Below are 21,726 nucleotides of genomic sequence, written 5' to 3' on the forward strand. Positions count from 1 at the left end.
GGGGATAAAGTACACCGTAGTGAGAATGTGCACACTCAGGAAGGGCCCCCTGGGCTGGCGGCTCCACTTCGACCAGCACACCACTGCTTCAGGCTACATGTCACTCTTAAATTCAGCACGCCTCCCAAAAGGGGACACTCCCATAGAGCCCACGAGTTCCTTTTCCCTCGTACTTTGCTGCTCCTAGTGCTCCTGTGTGATCCGTGGAGCAGGTGTATGCCTTCCTGCGTGTCAGTTTCTCCTCTAAGGGCAGGAGACCACCATACGCGTCGGCCCCCACGTGCAAAGCCCGTACAACCAGGCTGGCAGGTCAGGATAACTGTGGTCATCTCTGCAGTGCACCTGCTACTAGAACGGGGGCACCTGGGGACACAGAGGCGAAGATAGTCCCTGAGGGTCCTCCCGGGCTAGCACAATGGGGAGAGCATGGGTTCCCTAGGAGGACAGATCAGGCTTGTTCATTCTAACAAGCAACTTGCTGCTTCATCTCTGAGCTTCTTTCCTTTCATGCCGGATGTGGATACTGATATCCCCACCACGGATTTTCAGTGAGGACCAAATGAAAACCACACATGACCCCTTCACACAGAGCTGGACATGCAGCCATGCTGAGGTTATCCAATCAAGAAGGTTTGCTGTCTTCTGGCTCAGCCCACTTCCCTGAGGAAGGCTGCTAATCCAACCTCTGTAGCTCTTCAGATTCTCTTTCAAATGAGAGTATACCTCTGCAGCCAGCCAAAAGAGGCAAGGGGAAAACAGAGAGGAAGGGGTTTTGAGATGGAAAAGGAGGTGTTTGAAGAAAGGCTAGTCCTTCCCCCGTCTCTTCCCTCTAGCAGCCATTTCCTCCTTTCCCCTACTTTACTACCACTCTCAGACAGCCCCAAGAAAGGTCACCCTTCAGGGTTGGATAGCCTTTAAAATGCTTTCCAAACATTTTTAGCAAAACTATTCATCTTCTAGAAATCAAACATAGACCATTACAAAAACGGGGGAGGGGTAGAGAAGAAAAACTTGAAGGTGGGAAGGAGTGAGATGTGAACCTCGGAGGGAAATGGGCAGGCGAGGAGCTCAGAAAGAGGACAGAGAAAAATGAGAAAGGTCAAAGTCTAATGAGAAAAAGAGAAAATATGAAAGAGAAGGGAGCTGGAGGGAATGGGATATTGGGAAAAGATGATTGAATCCATCTATCTCTCCGAGACCAGCAGAGCAGCGTCCCTGGCCTGCTCTCGGAATGATTCAGTTCACTCGTCTCCCCCTTCCTGGGGATGCCAAAGTGGCGTCTCTGCTACCTGTGCTTGGGTGCATTTCAGACGTTCCCTCCTAGACCAGGAGCTGTTGGAAAGCAGGGAGTTCCATCTTATTTATCTTCGTAACCCAGCTTGCTGCTTTAATGAAGACAGTCAATAAATCCTATCCGATGAATGAACGCTCATCAATGGGTGGATGGATGAATGTCAAATGAATGGGCTAAAACAAGCCGTGCTGACAATGGAGTAGGATTCACTTATTTCTTATAAAAACCTCTTAAGGAAGACAGACTTTGTGGACATCTTGAGAAGTTCAGAAGAACTTTTCTCCGGCCAATAAAAAATGCGTTTTGCCCTGTGTTTTACATGTCTATGAACTCAATCACAGTCAAATGATTAACAGCACTTTGATTAACATAATATTTTATATTTTTTAATATCCTGAGCATCCTTCCAGGGTCTATTAATGGAATGAAGCAAACAAACTCCCAAGACGTAGGAGTTTCCATCTTTCCGGTACCATGACTCACAATACAAATGTTAAGACAGCGTAAAAGAGGAAACCGTTTTCTTTGAAGTTATTTTACTTCCTACTTGTTACCTACTATTGTCACCAGTGTTTGTGATATTAACACTTTTAAAAAGATCGGCGTATGACCAAAGACGGCCTTAAGCCAGCTGATAAAAGGGCATGTGGCATTCACAAACGCACGTGCTATCTCCAATATGGGCAAGACACCTCCAAGCTGTAAGGAGTGATCATTGTAGACCGAATAGCCAAAATATTCTGTACAGTTTGTGAAAATGCAATGTCTGTAAACATACTAAAATTTGCCTCCTACATTCATTATGTTTCAGAGAGTAAAGATGTATTCTAGCTGCAGAGAAAGTAAACATGCAATTACAATTACATAGCACTAAGCCAGCTAATTGGGGATCACGGAAAATTAAAATTTCTCTGGTATTTTAGAGAACTACTGTTTACTTCAAAAATGTTCCATTGCAATATTAAAACTCACATTGCTAGGATTTTGACAGACTCGATAAACAAAAGGGATTTAGGGGAGTGAGCTGACCATCTGGCCAGAGCGTCCCGAACTTTCAGGAAAACAGATGAATAAAATTATCCTTAATTATGTTGTCAGGGCTGTATATGAACACCCAGATGCATCAGATTTTGGATCAGCCACTTAAAATTCTGTTCAAAGATTTCGACTGTGTAACTTTACAAAGTGATATTACATACAGATTTAATATTTTAAATGTTATTCATCTGAGAGAGATCTAACAGTCTTGGCACAGAAGGACAAAAGATAAAAACCACCTCCCTTGGAATCCTTCCTGTGACTGCTCATGCCCCTAACTGTGGAATGGATATAAGCAAGAGAGGCAGAACAGGAGGGCTGTGGACAGGCTCCGGTGGGCTTCTCCGCCTCCATTTCGCTGGGCCGTGGTAGACGCACAGTGTAGCACACGATGTTCACCCGCACTCGGGGCCGCGGCTGGGGCTGTTCCCTCCTTCAGTGAGCACAGGCCTTTCTGTTCACTCCGACATTACTCCACAACTACTGCACGGTGCTTCATACTGTAGTCTCTGGGGTTGGCAGGTTCAGATTTTTTTTTTTTATAGGGTGCGTGCACTTGCCAGACAGACATAGAGACAGAAAGCGAGACATCACCCCCCAGGGGGGATGGCCACGCTGCAATCTCTTCTCCTCCGCTCTCCTCTTGGGATCTTGGGCACGCACGCACACGCACCCGGTGTGAGTTTTAAGCCACCGGCTCCGGGATGCGAACCACAGTCGACTACATGGGAGTCCAGCAACACAGCCATTACGCTAACTGCTGGTCCCGGCAGGTTCAGATTTTAATTCCAGCTCTGCCATTTCCTAAGTTTATGGCCTTGGGCAACGTATTTCATTGCTCAGGGCCCTGGTTCTCTCATCTGTAAAATGGGAATAACTAATTATGTGTCCTTCATTAGGGCTGCTCTGAGGGTTAAATGAACTAAAAGATGTATTTAAAAAAAAAAAAAAGCCTTGAACATGGTTAGAATTCAAACTCAAAATTCCACAAATATTTATTAAATATCTATCATATACAGGTAATGAGCACTGGGAAAAATTACTAAATATTCTTTTTTCCCAGTACTACTGATTCTTTTCTCCTTGGATAATGTCAACCCACAGGGATAGATTCGTTCTCAAAATTCACAGGCACCGGTAACCAGCAGTTAGCATAATGGCTATGTCGCTGGATTCCCACATTGTCGACCACGGTTCGCGTCCTGGACCCGGTGGCTTAAAGCTCACACTGGGCGCCTGTGTGTGCGTGCCCAAGATCCCGAGAGGAGAATGGAGGAGAAGGGATTGCGGCATGACCATCCCCTCTGGGGGGCGATTTCTCGCTTTCTGTCTCTATGTCTCTGTCTGTCTGGCGAGCGCACGCGCCCTATAGCGAAAACCTCTCAAACAAAAAAAAAAAACAAAAACAAAAACAAAAAACAATTCGCAGGCACCCACCTCCACTCCACTAGGATACTTCAGTACTACAGCACGCACCGCTCTGCACTGCCTGACTCCTGGGCCACTTCGCGTATGCGCTTCTGGCTGGTTCGGAAGGGCACAAGCTTCTTAAACCATGGGGGACCAATATAACAAGCCACAGAGCAGAAGTCAGAAGATCTGGGCCTGACACCCCTCTCTGCAACCTGCATCTCCCGGGGCAAATCAAGGAAGGCATTTGAATTTCAGTTTCCTCACAGGTAGGATTTGGTTAATAGAATGATGATTTAACCCCAGTTTGGCTCTAAATGAAGTCATCTGCTTTGGTTTAGGATAAATGAGCATAACCTTAGTCATTAGGATCCTCTCATGAAGGAAGCTGAAGTGAGTGCATGTGATCCAGTTCCGTGGGTTTGGGTTAATGATATTTTTGCCTCTTCATTACATGGCTTAATGAGGTCGACCTACACAATCAGGCTACTCTCTTTTCAAGACTTCTCTTCATCAAGTAAAACTGAGTTCACTTTTAAATACACTGAATACATTACCCAAGCATGTCACCTTTTCCTCAGAAAACAGATGGTGAAACTTAGAGCCAACGTGTATCTCAGAAAAAGACATATGAATCGGTCTTAAACACACCTTCCCTTAAAACGTCTTGGTTTAAGAAAGAATGAATGACATCTTGTTGACTGTGAGAATACGTCGAATTAAAAAAAATGTGCTTTAATTTACGTAGGGAATGTCTGGATTTATCTTTTTATCTTTTTTTAAACAATTATTCTATTTAATTTTATTAATTCTTACTATTTCAATTTTACTATAGGGCATGTGCACTGGCCAGAGAGAGAGAGAGAAAGTGAGAAAGCAAGCTGCCAGGTCTGGGACTGGAACCGTGGTGGGCCATGTGGGAGTCCAGTGCCTTAACCAACACGCCACCTGCTGGTCCTTCTTTTCGATATTTAAATGGCTATCTCCCTAAAATTTTCAGTATCATACCACATTCCTATCACAACTACCGACTCCCAGCCTTACAGGCGCAGTTCTGCCTTCCCACTGGGGACCAGGGAATAACTGGGCTCCTGAGCAAGACCAGCGCTTCCCTGTGTGCCAGACCCCAACCCTACGTAAACACAGGCCTAACAATGGCTCCCCTCTCTCCACCCGCCCCCTCCACTCCCTATCACTTCCACAAGCTAACATAAACTCTGATCCTCTTAAAGACCCTTCTTGGCCCTCACTGGTCTTCTACTCTATTTCTCTGCTTCTCTTTACAAATAGCTCCTCAGAACAGCTGCCAGAATGCTATCCAGAGAGATGAAGTCATTTACCTGCGCAGTGATTTACCTAAGCACACAGAAGCACAAAGAGCAGATGCCAAGTCATAAATTTTAGTCTCTGATCTCAACACAGGATACCTTTTTGCTATCAATAATAATCGAAAAACCAAAAATCTCCAAAGAAAGCCATTTGCAACACTAATATTTGGAGAGCAATTTACAGGCAACAAAGAGTTTTTGTGTTTATTTTTTCATTAGATTCTCTGAACGTCAGGGAAATCATTAAATCCCCATTTTATGAGAGAGGAAACTGAGGCTTGGCATGTGTGGGTACCTGCTGGATGCTGGGGCATGGCACAGCGAGGTGTCAGGTTGGAGCCTGTGTCTCTACCAGCTGGCGTCCGTGCGAACTCTGGCCAGTAACTCACTCTTTCTGCTTTAGTCTGCACATGTGTAAAACGGGTACAGCTCCATGGGTTGCTAAGAAGTTTCAATGAGTTCCTGTAGAATGCTTAGAACAGTAACTGATGCATAACAGGTCACAGGGTTAGTATTAGTTTTAAGTGCCCACTGGTGCACTCTCCTGGTCTTATAAATAGAAATGTTGCCATTTGACCACACAGCTAATCCAGCTCTGACTAGCTCTAATTTTGGCATAAAACTCTGATAATATAATAACATAATGTCATATCATATATATATATATAATATATGTATATAATGTCATATATATACACACACACACACAAAATTCTCTATATTAACCCCCCCCCCCCCCCCCCTTTTTTTTTTTTTTTTTTTTTGGCTAGAGAGCACATGTGTTCACCAGAGAGTGAGAGAGAAGACAGAGGGAGCAAGAGAGAGGAGAAGGCATCCCCATGAAGAATGTGAACATCACAATTGCTTCTCCTCCATCTCTCCCTCTTTTGGGGATTTTGGAAGCACATGTGCATGGGTCCAGCATGTTTCTCAAGCTGCCAGATCCAGGACTTGAACCACACAGCTGGCCATGTGGGATTCAGCAGCCTTAACCAGCCAGCCACGGAGCCCAGTCCACTAATATATTATTTTTAATTTTTTTCAGGACCAGCAGGTGGCATAATGGTTACATCACTGGACTCCTATGTAGTCAAATATGGTTCAAGTCCCAGACCCAGCAGCTTCAAACTCATGCCAGGCATATGTGCATGTGTGCCTAAGATCCCAATAGGAGATTGGAAGAGAAGGGATGGTTGCGTGGCCTTCCCCCCTGGGGGATGGGAGTTTTCATTTTCTGTCTTTCTGTCTGTCTCTATCTTCTGACGAGCCCTATACCAAAAATCTCTCTACAAAACAAGAAAAAGAATTCTTACAAGTCATGATAGAGTAACATGTGCATACAAGAGAATCACCTCCACATGGCTTAGCTATGCTGCCACCCTCTTCCTCCAGCCCTCCAGCCTGCCAGGATTCCAGGCATGTGCATACACATCCAGCATGCTTTCAGGCCAACCGGGCCAGGAACTCAAACCAAAGTTGGCATGCAATTTCCAGTTCCACAGTCAGGCACACTGCTGGCTGTGCAACAGAAGCAGGGCCAGAAATCATGATCACTGGAAATAAAATAATCTAGTAAAAATACCAGAATGCATTTTGTATCCTGTGGAATAATTAAAAAAAAAAAAAAAAAAAGCTATCAAAAGTATACCAATGGTTTTCTGATTTTATTAAACTTACCTTCTTTGATTTTCCCAGCTTTAATATAAGGGGTAAGAAACAATGGCCGTCCTGTATCTCCTTGCAATGGCGTGGAAACCAGGCCACTTCTGTATACGGAGCGAAACAGCCCATCACAGGGGTTGAGCATCAGCAAGACCAGCAGAATCATCATCTTCCACACGGTGCCAACAACTCCCTCCAAATCTAAGACGAAAACGATAATACTCCATAAGTGAGCCAAGAGAGTAAATATTTACCTAGTTTTTTACATGCAAGAAATTCACTTATTCACTCAAAAAAAAGTACGTTGTGTATAAAAGCTCTCCAAGTTCCTATCACCATGAATAAGACAGAACAACCTCCGCTCCCCCTGAAGCTCACAGTCTGGTGCAGGATCCTCAAGAGATTTACAATGTACCTGGAGAACCATTATTTCTGTTTTTTCTTTCCTGAGAGAGAGAAAGAGAGAAAGGCACCCCCGACAGGGTCTTTATGCCACAATCCACACCAGTCTCAGCCAGCCAGGATCACTGGCACATGCACATGTCCAGCATACACAGGGAGGCCTCAGGACCCAAACCAACCTGGGACATTCCCGTATGGCTTCAGCATTGTGGAGGACTGCAGCGCCATGACTGGCCCATTTATATTTTTTAAAATGTGGTCTGGGCAGTGAATTCCATGGCAGATTAGATAAAGCCTCAGGACAAGGAGGACTCAGTAAATGGTCACCGAGTGAGTGGTAGGGCCCCTTGTGCCACCATGGGAGGGCAGAGGCTTTACCAAGGGCATATGTAAATAAAAGGTGGGTAGAACTCAGATAGGCAGGAGAAATATGGACGGCAGCGCCGGTTGTCAGAATGGTTTGAGCAAAGGTGAAACCTCAGGTATCTTTCACTTACACTTTGCAGGTAAATTTAAAATAAACAATGAATTTCAGATTATCCCCTCTATCTCCTACAAATTACCAGCTTTTAAGAACAAAAACAAGAATTAAAAAGAGAGAAGGAAGAGAGGTAGAATTCTATAACCATCCTCAGGTCTCTCTGCCTCATGCCAGATAATGAGCGACCTTAAGAAATTAGGCCCCAAACTTTATTAGCACAAAGCTCTCCAAGGATATTCACGCTTAATGTGTGCTTAGAGTATTCTGATAATAATAATAATGGCTTAAAATTGTACAGCCATTTACATAAATTTGGACATAAATATGTAAATTGTCTTTATAATGGGTTTTCCCATGTATTTTTAACTGCTCTGAATCTTCTGATAATTCCACCAGGAAAGCAAAGATTATTATCGCCAATTTTAGACAAAGGAAATCTGACTCAAAGGAGTTTCTCCTGTGCAGACATGAAAGTAGAGAAACTAGGCCTCGATCTCAGTTATGGCAGATCAGGGGGATGGTGAGTGAGGTGCAGGTGCAGGTTGGAGCTCATCTTCAACTAAAAATCTAACTCTTCGGTCAGCCAGGTGGCACAGTGGTTAAGGCAGTTGGATCCCACAGAGCTACCAGTGCAGTATGAGTCCTGAACTCAGAGGCCTGAAGAACACACTGGGCATGTATGCATGTTGTTCCCAACATCCTGAGAAGAGAATGGAGGAAAAGGAACCGCATTGCGGTCATCACCCCTGGAGGATGTTTTCTCTTTCTCTCTCCCTCTTTCTCTTTCTTCTGGGGAGCTCACATACCCTATGGCAAATTTTCTTTTTAAATAACTTTTTACATCATTACTTTTTTTGCATTTGGATCTTTTTCACATATTGCACTGAAATACTATTTCTCTCTATTAGTGGGGGTTTTGGGGGGACACTAAATTTCACACCTGAAGCAGGGGCCTCCACTTACCTAGTCCTGACACTGCTAGGTATTATGATAATTACACCAGCACCCTTCCCTTATTCAGGTAAGCATTACCCAGTTCCTAGCTCCAAATTCTAAATAAAATACAGGAAATGAATACATACTACACTCACTTAGATTTCTGAATGCAGAAAGAGATAGACAATTGTGTACATATAATGCCCACTTCTGACTGTCCAACACTTTAAAATGTCATGCCATTGGAACATCCTAAAAACAAAATGTGCAACCATCAATTCTCCACATGTTTATCTCAAACTATTTGGCATAACATAAAAATATTGGTTGTAGCAAATTTGAAAAGCTTTGCAGCCAAATATCCTCAGTAAGATGAAAGCTTGTAATTTGATTGAATATATAACCCTTGTCGTGTTAACCTCTCAGGGTTGACTTAATAGAATTTCCTACACTTAATGTAAATAAGCCCAAACAAATACACTATGGAGCTAAAAAAAAATGTGTTTGCCTGTTATTGACTATAATAAGGAGGAAAATTAATTTAGAAGCTGAAATTAGGTTCCCAAGAAGCCCAAGGGTAATGGCCATTATGGCACTGTTAAAACATATATTTTTTAATTATGAGAACTTGTTACATTGATATTTTAATAGCATAGCTACTTTTAAGGAATACCAGAAATCAACAGTTTAACTCTCTGGCTTGAGGGGTGGGGGAATGTGATATTAAAAACATAATGGAAGAAGCTCTTTCAGTAAGAGGTTGTTTTTTTTTCCTGGGGGCAAAAACAAGAAACCAATTGCACCACTGAATATTTCAACTTTCCTGCTGCAAGCCTTCAGTCTCCTTTAATGGAGGCCATTAATATTTAAATAACCAGGGTAGTTATAGTGCTTCCCTTGTAAGCAGATAGTGACTCAAAGATCTTACAGAAAAAAAGAAGCAAACTAGTCTCATTTTAATTGACAAAAATCTAATACATAAAAATAAGAATTGGATCAAAGTAGTAGATCTCATTAACATTTAATCAAATAACTATTTGAGTCATGGTTTCCCATGTAGGTGAATTAAAGCAACAACAAACTTGTGTCACAGTTCTCATTTAATATTCAGAATTCCTGAAGTGTGCTGTCATCCCTCCTAATGAAAATGAAAGCTATTATCATGAATGGAGAACTGTTGTGCTTTTTTTAAACACCCTTCTCAAGCGTTTTTGTGCTTATCCTAACATGGCTTAAAATTTTTAATTTATTGAACATTTATCAAGCACTTTCCCACACAGAAAGTGAAAAAAAAAATCTATTAACCACACACTGTATCATATCTACTTGAAATAATATGAAAATATTGTTGTTATTTATAGTTCAAATATATTATATTGAAAAATTCAGACAAAATGTTCCTCTTACTGAAAGTTTAGAAACAGAATAAAACCTGGATGACTACAAACCAGTATCAGCAGAATCTAATAACCTAAAAGTCCAAAGTATATGATTTGCTAAGTGTTAGTAAACCTTAAATATTACAGTTGGAAACCATGTGTTCAACGCAGAATTCACACAGTATTTATCATGCTGTTCTTCAGAATAATAAAAATTGTCAACAATTTAAATTTCTAACAATAAGACAGACATCAGATAAATTACTATATACCAAAAGGATAGAATTAAGTACAACGATTAAAATGACCCTACTGAGAATTTTTAGGGAAATAGGATAAAATATTCAGCAAGGAAAAGCAGGATACTAGATTGAATAGATGGTATTTTCTCCTTATTTAATACTACTTAAGAATTTCTACATTTTCTATAATAGTTAATCTTATAATCAGTAAAAGCTAATAGGTTTTGTTTTTGTTTTGTTTTGTTCTTAAATAAAGAAAAGCAACTGATAGACATGGCACAAAAAAAATGCTAGTTCCTTATTCCTCGATACTACCTGGTTATGACCTCTTGCGTTTCCTAGGAATAAGGTTCTGTTTGTTCTTCTAGAATAAGTTCTTCTTTCTCTAACATTCTATTAAAATGTATCCTGATCTCCTAAGGCCTCCAAATCTCAACGACACAGAGTAAATTTCCCAATTGGTAAATAGGTATGAGGCAGTGTGACAATTATTACTATTATATTTGTATTTAATATTGCCTGGAGTAGAGTTCATAACAAGTGTAAACATAATTGGTTTTAAGCAAATATTTATCAAATGAGTAGATCTAAATAATAAACCATGATATTTTAGACCTATCTGAAATTTTTTTTTAGAGAGACTTTTTTGCTATAGGAACATGTGTGTTCAACACAGAAACAGAGAGAGCCAGAGAGACCAGCAAGAAAGCAAGAAATCAAGAAATCACCTCCCCAGGGGAGATGGCCTTGCCAGAATCCCTTCTCTTCCAGTCTCCTTATGGGATTTAGGGCACGCATGCACATGCTCCCGGTGTGAGTTTGAAGCCTCCAGGTCCAGGACTCAAACTGCAGTCAACCCCATGGGAGTCCAACAACCTAACCGGCTGCTGGTCCCTCCTATGTGAAATATTAAATGTGGTCCAATTCTTTCATTTTACAGACTGAAAATCTGAAACCAGGGAAATAATTAACCTAATCAAGATTATACCTTGGTAGGTAGTAGGGCCAAGGCTTCAAGCCAGGATTTATTTACAGCTCTAAGTCTCATCTGCTTCCGATCTTTTACAATTTTACTCAAGTATTCTGACTTACTGTCTCAATAGATAATGGAAGTCCATATCAGTCCAAAAGTTTCACAGATTGTTAGCGGATGCAATAAACAAACAAATGAATAACAAAAACACTGATAAGTAAAACATCTTAGAGAAGTCTAGTTTTAAGAAACAGCTCCTTGAGAACAGCAGACAGTATAGCAGTTACATTGCTGGACTCCCCAGTGGTAGACTGCGGTTCAAGTCCCTGACCTGATGGCTTGAAAGTCACACTGGGCACATGTGCCTATGTGCCCAAGATCCCAGGAGGAAAACGGACTGCAGTGTGGCCATCCCCCTTGGGGGATGACTTCTCATTTTCCCTCTCCCTGTGTTTCTCTCTCTCTCTCTCTCTCTCTCTCTCTCCCAAGCAAGCACACATGCCCTAAAGCAAAAACCTCTTTAAAAAAAAGAGTGAGAGAAACAGCTCTTTAATAATCTAAGTTCTGCATGACTTGTCAATGGACCTCCGGCAAGACAGCAACTTCTCTGGGTCCCATTTGGTGTGCTGGAGCCAGTCTGAGGGATGATAGTTAAATCTCAGGAACTTTGGGAGCCAGGTGCTCAGCACAGCCATTGTTAAAATTAAGCTCTACTGGCCCGGCCTAAGTGGCCACAGCCTGTAGCATACGGGACTGTAGGGCTGGCAGCCACACGGCCCACCACAGGTACAGAGCCCTAGATCAACCTGAAACCACGCTGGCTGCATGTGGATAAACTGTATTTTAAAATGTAGGTAAAAATACTTAAAACTCACCACTTCTAACTCATTTACTACACTGTACAATGATCTGTGATCTGATGTTCTTTGCCTCTGTCTGGGAGATAGGTTATAAAATGGTCTGCTTCTTGGCATCTTTTTCCAGCTCTGGCTTCTGTAATCACGTTGGTAGCTTGAAACCCACCTCCACAGGAGTATTTACACTACGGAAATCAGCAACCACCACAAATCAGGGCTTTCTCTCCCAGGGAGCCAATGTTTAAACATCTACCTGCATATATTGACTTCATGCTCCTTATTTGTAAAATAAGCTAGACACTGGGGTCAGCAGATGGTGTGGTGGTTAAGATACTGTATTCCCACCTGGAAAACCACAGTTCAAGTCCCAGACCCAACGGCATGAAAATCACTCTCACTAGGGGTGTGTGTACACATGTGCCCAAAACCCCAAGAGGAGAATAGAGAAGAGACTGTCAGGTGGTCATCCACCATCCCACCTCAGGTGTGATTTCTCACTTTTCCTTCCTCTGTTTCCCTCCAGTAAGCATAGGCAGCCTACGGCAAAACCTAAAGAAAAAAAAAAAAAAAAAAAAAACGGAGCTAGACATTATCTTCCATCACTTCACACTTCAATTCCAATTGCAATGGCCAATGGAAGACAGAAAAGGGAATAATCTTTTTTTTTTCCTTTTTTTGGAGAGGTTTTTGCTATAGAGCGCGTGCACTTGCCAGAAAGAGAAAGACAGAGAGACAGAAAGCGAGAAATCACCCCCCAGGGGTGATGACCACGCTGCAATCCCTTCTCCTCCATTCTCCACTCGGGATCTTGGGCACGCACGCACACGCGCCTGACATGAGTTTAAGCCACCGGGTCCGGGACTCGAACCACAGTCGACTACTTGGGAGTCCAGCGACATAGCCATTACACTAACTGCTGGTCCCAAAAGGGATAATCTTAACACAGTTATCCTCTGTATGTAGAAGCAACCAGTAATACACTCAGATAGGGCAAAACCTCAAGTATAGAAACAGGAAAAAGACACTGGAAGGTGTGTATTCTGTCAATGGGGTGGCAGGTATGGAGGATAAAAAAAAAAAAAAAGAGCACAGGTTTAAAGCTGCCTCTTTTCCCTCCTCCTCTCTCTATGCTGTGATTACTCCATGAAAGGAATAGCTTCTTGCATACAATCCATGTGATAGCTGCGACTGAACTGTCTTTTGGATATACCTTACATAGTTAACTGAATTGGCAGCTCTCAAAATGATTTATATATATATATATATCAAAAAAGAAAAAGGAAAACAATAACTAGTAACAGACAACGTCCACAAAATCTGTAATTACAGAAAAGGACAAGAAAAGCGGTCCTGCTATTTTAAAAAGAGTCAATCACCACTCAAGATTACTCAAGCATAGCCAAAGCATTTGAATCCTGTCATCACGGGCCATTGTGCAACCCTGAATTAAATACCAACCAAAATCCCAAATCTAGCTATTTTGCTAAAGGATTTCCATGCAAACAAATGATAAAAGAAAAATCTTTATTGTGAGGGGCCCACTATTCATCTTAAGACTTCATTTTAATTTATAAAATTGATATTTGAAAAATTCTTTTCCCAGAGAGAACGTAGCGCACGAAAGGCAAGATAAAGGGCGACCTTTTGCTGGAGTGGCTGAGACGCCCATGCCTATCTCCTCCACGCAGATCCCCTCTGGCATCAACGGCGGGGTCTCATCTCGCTAATGAATTAGTCGTCCCTTTCTCTGCCACCATAACCTCCGACTCCCAGGGAAGGAGGACATACAAGAGTTACATGGCAGGTAGAGAATGAGGAGAACCGAGAATCTGGAAAATGAAGAGCTGACACTACAGTAAGGGTTTTTGCCTTGACATCTCACTCCTATCAGAAGGAAGATTTGAATGAGGATGGGAATGGGAAGGACAATGGAGGAACGTCACGACAGATTTTAATTTTTAATTTTTTTTTTAGAGGTTGTTGCTATAGGGCACGTGTGCTCTCCAGACAGAAAGAGAGAGAGAGAGACAGAGAGATAGAAAGCGAGAAATCACACCCCAGGAGGGGATGGTCACACCGCAATCCCTTCTCCTCCATTCTCCTCTCGGGATCTTGGGCATGCACACACACACGCGTCCGGCATGAGTTTAAGCCACTGGGTCCGGGAATCGAACCGCGGTCAACTACGTGGGAGTCCAGCGACATAGCCATTATGCTAACTCATGTCACGACAGTTTTTAAATAAAAGGCCATCCCTGGGATCAAAGGCATCATCACCAATTACGGAACACTCTGGGTACAAGAAATTGTGCCAACTGCTTTACGATCATTCCATTTTATAGATGAGAAAGTAGGCCTCAGAGAATTTAAGCAAGACCTCAAGAAAAGAAACAGGAAAAAGCCACCGGAAAGTAAATGTTCTTCCAGTTGGGGGAGGGGGGTCAAAAACAAAAACTCCAGAATGAGGACAAAGAAACAAAAAGCGAAGTTTAAGATCTAAGTGGTAGAGCACGGAATTGGGGTGGGCTCAGAGCACAGTAACCCAAAATATGGTACCTTGGCATACGGAGTATTTCGTGCTGAAGGAAGTTGAGAAAACAGCAGAGGCAGGAAGGCCCAGGACCACTCTCTGGCCTCCTTCTGCCCATTTCTCCTGAGAACTGCTATAAAAAGAATTCTCTGACCTGCCTCCCAAGACCAGAAAGGATCTGAACAAACAGGTCCTCTCCCAGAGCTGCTTACCATTTGCCATCCAAACGCACTGGCCTTCCAGTCAAACTGCTGCATGGCTATGAAAATACACTGCTTTTCCTAGGCCTTGCTGTCTTCATTTTCTGAAGGTTTCCGTGCCATTTACAATTTACATTAAATACATTTGTTATCCTTTTCTCACATTAATCTTTTTGTTCTTTTTCTTTTTTTTTTTTTTTGACTAGCTCTCAGTCAGTAAGCTTGTGGTAGGTAAATAAAAGATATTCTTTTTTTTTTTGTTCCCCAACAGTTTCTGGCACCCAACTTGAGGGAGATGAGAAACCCCACTAACTGCAGAACATGCAGACAAGATCCCGAAGCAACGGACTTAAAAGAGTGGCGAAAGGTGAGAATTTTCAGCAAGGTCAGCTCCCCCAGGCCTCTGCCAGTGGTGTCCAGCCAAAAGTGGAAGGAAGAATCTTTCTAACAGTGTAAGAGTTCTTTCTCTGCCTGCTGACTTATTTCTATTTCTGACAATAGCCAGTTTAACTGGGATGACATAGTATCTCATGGTAGTTTTGATTTGCATTTCCCTAATGATTAATGATGCTGAGGATTTTTTTCATGTTTGTTTGTCATTATTTTTTTTTGAAGAAGTTTTTCCTATAGGGTGTGTGCACTTGACAGAGAGACAGAAAGCGAGAAATAACCACCAACCCCCCCGCGGGGGGGGACTGTCATGCCGCCATCCCTTCTCCTTCATTCTCCTCTCAAGATCTTGGGCACGCACACACGCACCCAGCGTGAGTTTAGGCCACCGGGTCCAGGACTCGAACCACGGTTCACTACATGGGAGTTCAGTGACGTAGCCATTACACCATCTGCTGGTCCCTGTTTGTCTTCTAGTTATTTATTTATGTATTTGTTTATTTATTTATTTTTAAGATTTTTGCCACGGGGCACATGTGCTTTCTGGAGAGAGACAGAAAGAGAAGTAAAGAAACTGTCCCCAGCGGAGATAGCAACTGCAATCCTTTCTCACTCTCCTCTTGGGATTTTAGACATGTAAACACATGCACTCACTGGGTTTTTCTTTCTTTCTTTCTTTTTTAAAGAATTATTTTTATTTAACTTTATTTATTTATTTATTTAGAGACGGACAGAGTGTGTGTGTGTGTGTGAGAGAGAGAGAGAGAGAGAGAAGAGGAGAGGAGAAGGGAAGGAGAGAGAGAGAGAGAGAGGAAAGGAGAGGAGAGAAAGCTGCCAGGTCCAGGATTCAAACCGTAGTTGGCCATATGGGAGTCCAGCACCCTTAACCACCATGCTACCTGCTGGTCCCCCCACTGGATTTTTCAAGCCACCAGGTCCAGGACTCTAACTTCAGAGTCAGTCAGGTGGATCCAATGCCTTAACCACCACACTACCTGCTGGTCCCATTTGCCCATTTTTAAATCATATTAATTGGTTTTATGCTTCTTGGTTATTTACGTTCTTTGTATATTCTGGTTATCAATCCCGTGTCAGATAAACAGTTTGCAACTTTTTATTTTTCCCTATTCTGAGCTGTCTCTTCGTTCTGTTGACTGTTTCTTTACTGTGCAGAAGCTTTTTAGTTTGTTATAATCTCATTTGTCTATTTTCACTTTTAATACCTGTGCTTTTAAGATTTTATTCAAAAACTCTTTGCCTGTACCAATGTCCTGAGGTCATTCCTCCAATTAAAAATTAATTAATGAATTAAAATAACACAGGCTTGGGACCAGCAGTTAGCATAATGGCTATGTCACTGGACTCCCACGTAGTTGACCACAGTTCGCGTCCCAGACCCAGTGGCTTAAAACTCACGCTGGGCACGTGTGCATGTGTGCCCAAGATCCCAAGAGGAGAATGGAGGAGAGGGGATTGTGGCGTGGCCATCCCCCTTGGGGGGTGATTTCTCGCTTTCTGTCTCTCTGTCTCTCTGTCTGTCTGGCGAGCGCACGCGCCCTATAGTGAAAACCTCTCCAAAAAAATAAAATAAAATAGCACAGGCTTAAAAACAAGTTTTTAGAAAGAGGAATTCCTTTTCAGCTTCAGATTAACAAGAGAGTATCTCTTGTTGGATTTCACTCTTCCATAAACTTGGTTTGGGGATACCTATTTATTATCGATCCTGTCCCTCTCGGGGACAAAGATCTATTTTCTGTTTGTCTCCTTTTGTGTCCTCAGGGATCAGTTTTATGACCAGTGAGAATATTCTCTCCAGTCTCTGCCAGGCAGGGGGTACCAATATATCAGGCAGCCAGTCAAACAGGCTGGGAACCTAAACGTTTCTTTTGTCCAACTGTGCGAGCTCTCAGGGGAGTTTACGATAATAGGTGTCCCTGTGCATAAGGGAGTTTGTTATACTTTGGTTCTTTTGTTAGTTGCCTTTCTGGTGTCACAGACTAGTGGGTCTCTGACTAGAGGTATCCCCTCTTCCATGGGAGACCGGAGACATTATTTTGTCCTAAACCATCTATGGCAACAAAGCTCTCTTCTTTCTTTTGACTGTCTTTGGGAGTGGTTCTGGATCTTGAAAGGACTACACCTTTTTTGAAAAGATCTCCGTAATTCATGGTTAAGTCCTAAGAGATGTGTTGGTACTGATTGTTTTTTCTTTTTTTTTGGCGGGGGGGGAGGGTTTTGCTTTAGGGGGCGTGTGCACCAGACAGAGAGAGAGAGACAGAGAGACAGAAAGCAAGAAATCACCCCTGGGTGGATGGCCACGCCGCAATCCCTTCTCCTCCTTTCTCCTCTCGGGATCTTGGGCACGCACGCACATGTACGTGGCGTGAGTCTAAGTCACCGGGTCTGGGACTCGAACCGCGGTCGACTATGTGGGAGTCCAGCAACATAGCCATTACGCTAACTGCTGGTCTTTGGTGCTGATTTTGAGTCACTTGGTAAGTACCTTTGGTTTAAAAAATAATAATAAAAGTTAAAAAAAAAAGTTAAATGCTGCCAGGAATATTTACTGTTTTTCCTGTCTGAAACCAGATAATAAGATATTTGAAAATACTTTTAAAGAAAGAGCTGTATGGTCAGAGGCTGGCTTAAATGCAAGCTGAAATACAGTCTGTTTCTTGAAGACCTTTCTGTTCTCTTCTCCTATGGGAACTTCTCACATAACTGACGCCCCTCTTAAGCTCTACTAGCTATATGATCTACGTCCTCTTCTGACTCCTTTCTTCTCGGCATGATTTTGGCTAAGGAAAATGTGGAACTTCACTGGCATCTTTGGGAACAAGATCTCCTCAAACTGGCTGCTATGAAACTTATTCACATATGCTTCAGTTCCTCGGGTACTGAGACAAGAGAAAAACAAAGTAACTCTATTGTACTTATCCCTGGAGTCCATCTTAGTAGATTCAACCTTAGGCAAATCAGTCTTTCATTTCTGCCTTTTTTTTTGGAGAGGTTTTTGCTACAGGGTGTGTGCGCTCGCCAGACAGAGACAGAGAGACAGAAAGCGAGAAATCACTTCCCAGGGTAGATGGTCTCGCCGCAATCCCTTCTCCTCCATTCTCCTCTCAGGATCTTGGGAATGCACACACACGCACCCGGCGTGAGTTTTAAGCCACTGGGTCTGGGACACGAACCGCAGTCGACTACATGGGAGTCCAGCGACATAGCCATTATGCTAACTGCTGGTTCCCTCATTTCTGCCTTTCACTTCACAATGAGTCTTCTAGAGCCTAACCTTTTACCGCCCTTACCATAGATTTAGCATACTGCTTAACTAATAGCAGTTAATAATAACCTTGCTGAGTCTCTAACCAAGCCTCCTCCCATCAGACTGGCTGAAGATTTTATCAGCTCAAGCGTTAGGAAACCACACCTAGACTCTCAGCTGCTTCTAAACCATGATCTAAAGGTTGTCTTGACTAACTCCATTTTGCTCCTACTGCCTTGTTAATCCCTGCCAGTTGTTAAGCCCCTTGAAGAGAATGGAGACTGGCCATTCAGTCCTGCATGCCCCAGACAGAAATGCCCTGAAGCAGTGATTGCCCACCCCCCACGCCATCATGTCTCCTTGTGAACCTACCCAAAGACAAAAATCAGGCCTCCTTGTCATTCCAGAATACGACAATGAATAATCTGTCCTTTGTTTCTAGATGCACCTCACACTGACCTCTAAGATTTATATTTTGTCCAGTAAAGCAGAGACAGTTACGGACTGTATGAGCATTAAACTTTATCATCGGTTCACATGTACAGGGAAAAACATAGTGTACATCGCGTCAGTACTATTCAGTTGCAGGCATTCACTGGGGATCTTCGGACACATCCCTTGTGGATAAGGGATCTGCTTTCTCGCCGGTGCTGGCCTTACTGAATACATGGTTTTTCTATTCACTAATTCTTTTCTCTATGTAAAGCAGTATGGAGCACAGACCTGATTCCTGATCCTCAGAGTGAGCATCCCTGTCCATCCCAGCATCACTCTTTGATTCTTCCTCTTTCCTCCATTCTTCTGTCCACCCCTGTTAGCCTTTTGCCTTCCCACTCTAGTCCTTTAATCACGTTGATTTTAGGACCCTGTTCTCAAGGGCTCAGGGTCCCCCAAAAGTAAATATCTGAGGCTAAAAGCAGAAAAACGACCTAACTGGAAATAGATTAGGTGACAGTTGCCATAAGTCTCCTCAGTCTCTCAGGTAAAATTTAGTGCATGGTTGGGACCAGCAGTTAGCATAATGGCTATGCCGCTGGACTCCCATGTAGTCGACCGAGTCCCAACTCGGCAACTTAAACTCACGCCGGGCGCGTGTGCCCAAGATCCCGAGAGGAGAATGGAGGAGAAGGGATTGTGGCGTGGCCATCCCCCTGGGGGGTGATTTCTCGCTTTCTGTCTCTCTGTCTCTTTCTGTCTTTCTGGTGAGCACACATGCCCTATAGCAAAAACCTCTCCAAAAAGAAAAAATAAAAAAAATTAGTGCATGGCTTCTATAAAAAAAATTTCTAACAGTAATCAAAAATACCCCAAAACTCCTTCTTGAAAAAAACATGCATGCTTTTTCTGTGCCTCAGAAATATAACTTTCCTACACTATTTTCCTGTCTTCTTTATAATCTGATAGGTATCTTTTGGGAAATAAAAACTTTAAGAAGATGACTATCATGAGGGAAAAATAAGAAACTATTTGAAAACTGGGCAAGTGAAAAATCTTAAAAAGCATTTTCCACAAATATTAGTACAAAGCTTTAGCCATTTGCTACAGTTTCAATATTATCTCCTTCAAATGCAGGTGTTTTTGAATATGATACCATTAAAAAGCCTTTAAGAGGTGATTAGTGACTGATGAGGACTCCTCCCTCCAAGGGTATGGATGCCCTAACAAGGGGCTTGACACACGCAGTACGTCTCTCTGTCTCTCTGTCTCTCTGTGTGTTTCTGGCAAACACATGCACCCTATAGCAAAAACCTCTCAAAAAAAAATATATATATATAAGAACTTTCCTTCTGTTTGTATGTTTGTTTATCTATGTACACATGTTTGTATATTATATATACTTGACATCCTTTTTCTACCCCTCAATGATATTATCAAATTAATTTATACAATTCTTTAAAGAGGTTCTATTCAAACTGGTTTAGAGAAAAAGGAATGCTCATGTAAATTAAATACAGTAGTTCCTCTCTTATCCTCAAGGTATATGTCCTAAGATCTCCAGTGAATGCCTGAAACTCTGAATAGTACTGACCCTATGTACACTATGTTTGTCCCTGTACATACATACTGATGATAAAGTTTAATGTACGTAGTAGACAAAGTAAAAGATAAACAATAATAACTAGTAATAAAACAGAACAAAATAATAGTACATTGTAATAAAACTTACGTAAATGGGATCTCTCTTTTTCTCTCAAAATATTTAAAGGCGCTGTGTTCACCTATTTTGAATTGCAATTGACCAAAGCAAATGAAGTCACACAGGAGGACTACTATATTCCTAAAACTCTCAGAAACATAGGAAATAACCCAAATTCTTTTCAAGTCCATGTGATCAGGGATAACCTTTGGTAAATAAACCTGGTTTTAAGATTGTTGGTAAAACAAAGCAAGAATGTCTTCAGAATTATCAGTATTAGCTATAGTGCGGACATGTATTTTTTACCTGGTTTATTAGTTTATGTTATATCTACTGGATATTTAAGATTACAAAACTGTAAATCTAATCAAAGAGCAAAATGTACAATAAAAAGGAATTGCTAGATGGAGGAAAGTGACAGAGAGAAAAGAGAGAGGAAGCGAAAACAATGTTTAACTTTTTGTCTCTTGGCTTTTGTAGTATTTTTAATATTTGTCTAATTTGCCAACAAGATAATAACATGGTCTAGTGGCTAAGGAGGCCAGATTCTGCATGGGCAGCCATGTGGTTTGAACCCTAGCCCCTGGATTGAAGAACTTGCTGGGCATATGTACATGAATGGCCCAAATCCCAACAGGGTACAGAAACAGAAAAGAAACTGCAACATGACCACCACACTCCAGAGCCGTAGGTAGGGGTAGGGTGGGAAAGGGGGAAGGTACTGTCTCCTTCTCTCTTCGTCTCTCTCTAGCAAATGCCAAAATCCATGGCAATTAAGAAAAGATGATAGCCAGCTATGTCTCATGTATCATGAAATATTCATGAGCAATTCAAGAAATGTTAAAAGTGAATTAAATAAGATATAAATAAAAGTTTATATTTTCTTACTGAAAATTCAGTAAGAATTATATTTTTGGGACCAGCAGTTGGCATAATGGCTATGTCACTGAACTCCCATGTAGTTGACCGCGGTTCGAGTACCGGATTCGGTGGCTACACATGTTTGTATATTATATATACTTGACATCCTTTTTCTACCCCTCAATGATATTATCAAATTAATTTATACAATTCTTTAAAGAGGTTCTATTCAAACTGGTTTAGAGAAAAAGGAATGCTCATGTAAATTAAATACAGTAGTTCCTCTCTTATCCTCAAGGTATATGTCCTAAGATCTCCAGTGAATGCCTGAAACTCTGAAT

The 21,726-nt window shown here is 42.0% G+C and overlaps 1 protein-coding gene and 1 long non-coding RNA gene across 2 annotated transcripts in view; one reads left to right on the forward strand and one right to left on the reverse strand.

The window, feature by feature from the left end:
* Window positions 1–21,726, reverse strand: part of CPVL (carboxypeptidase vitellogenic like) — a 176,692-nt gene that overhangs the window by 132,799 nt on the left and 22,167 nt on the right. The window contains exon 2 of the mRNA XM_027770932.1: window positions 6,748–6,933. Within this exon, the coding sequence (XP_027626733.1) occupies window positions 6,748–6,901 (154 nt within the window). The 5' untranslated portion in view covers window positions 6,902–6,933. The remainder of the gene's footprint in view (window positions 1–6,747; window positions 6,934–21,726) is intronic.
* Window positions 10,563–20,653, forward strand: LOC102489323 (uncharacterized). The gene is made up of 3 exons (XR_334207.1): window positions 10,563–10,641; window positions 15,004–15,099; window positions 20,594–20,653. It is a non-coding gene; the product is annotated as an uncharacterized LOC102489323 (long non-coding RNA).

This window comes from Tupaia chinensis, unplaced genomic scaffold (assembly GCF_000334495.1).
Source record: "Tupaia chinensis unplaced genomic scaffold, TupChi_1.0 Scaffold000170_1, whole genome shotgun sequence".
Lineage (NCBI taxonomy): Eukaryota > Metazoa > Chordata > Mammalia > Scandentia > Tupaiidae > Tupaia > Tupaia belangeri.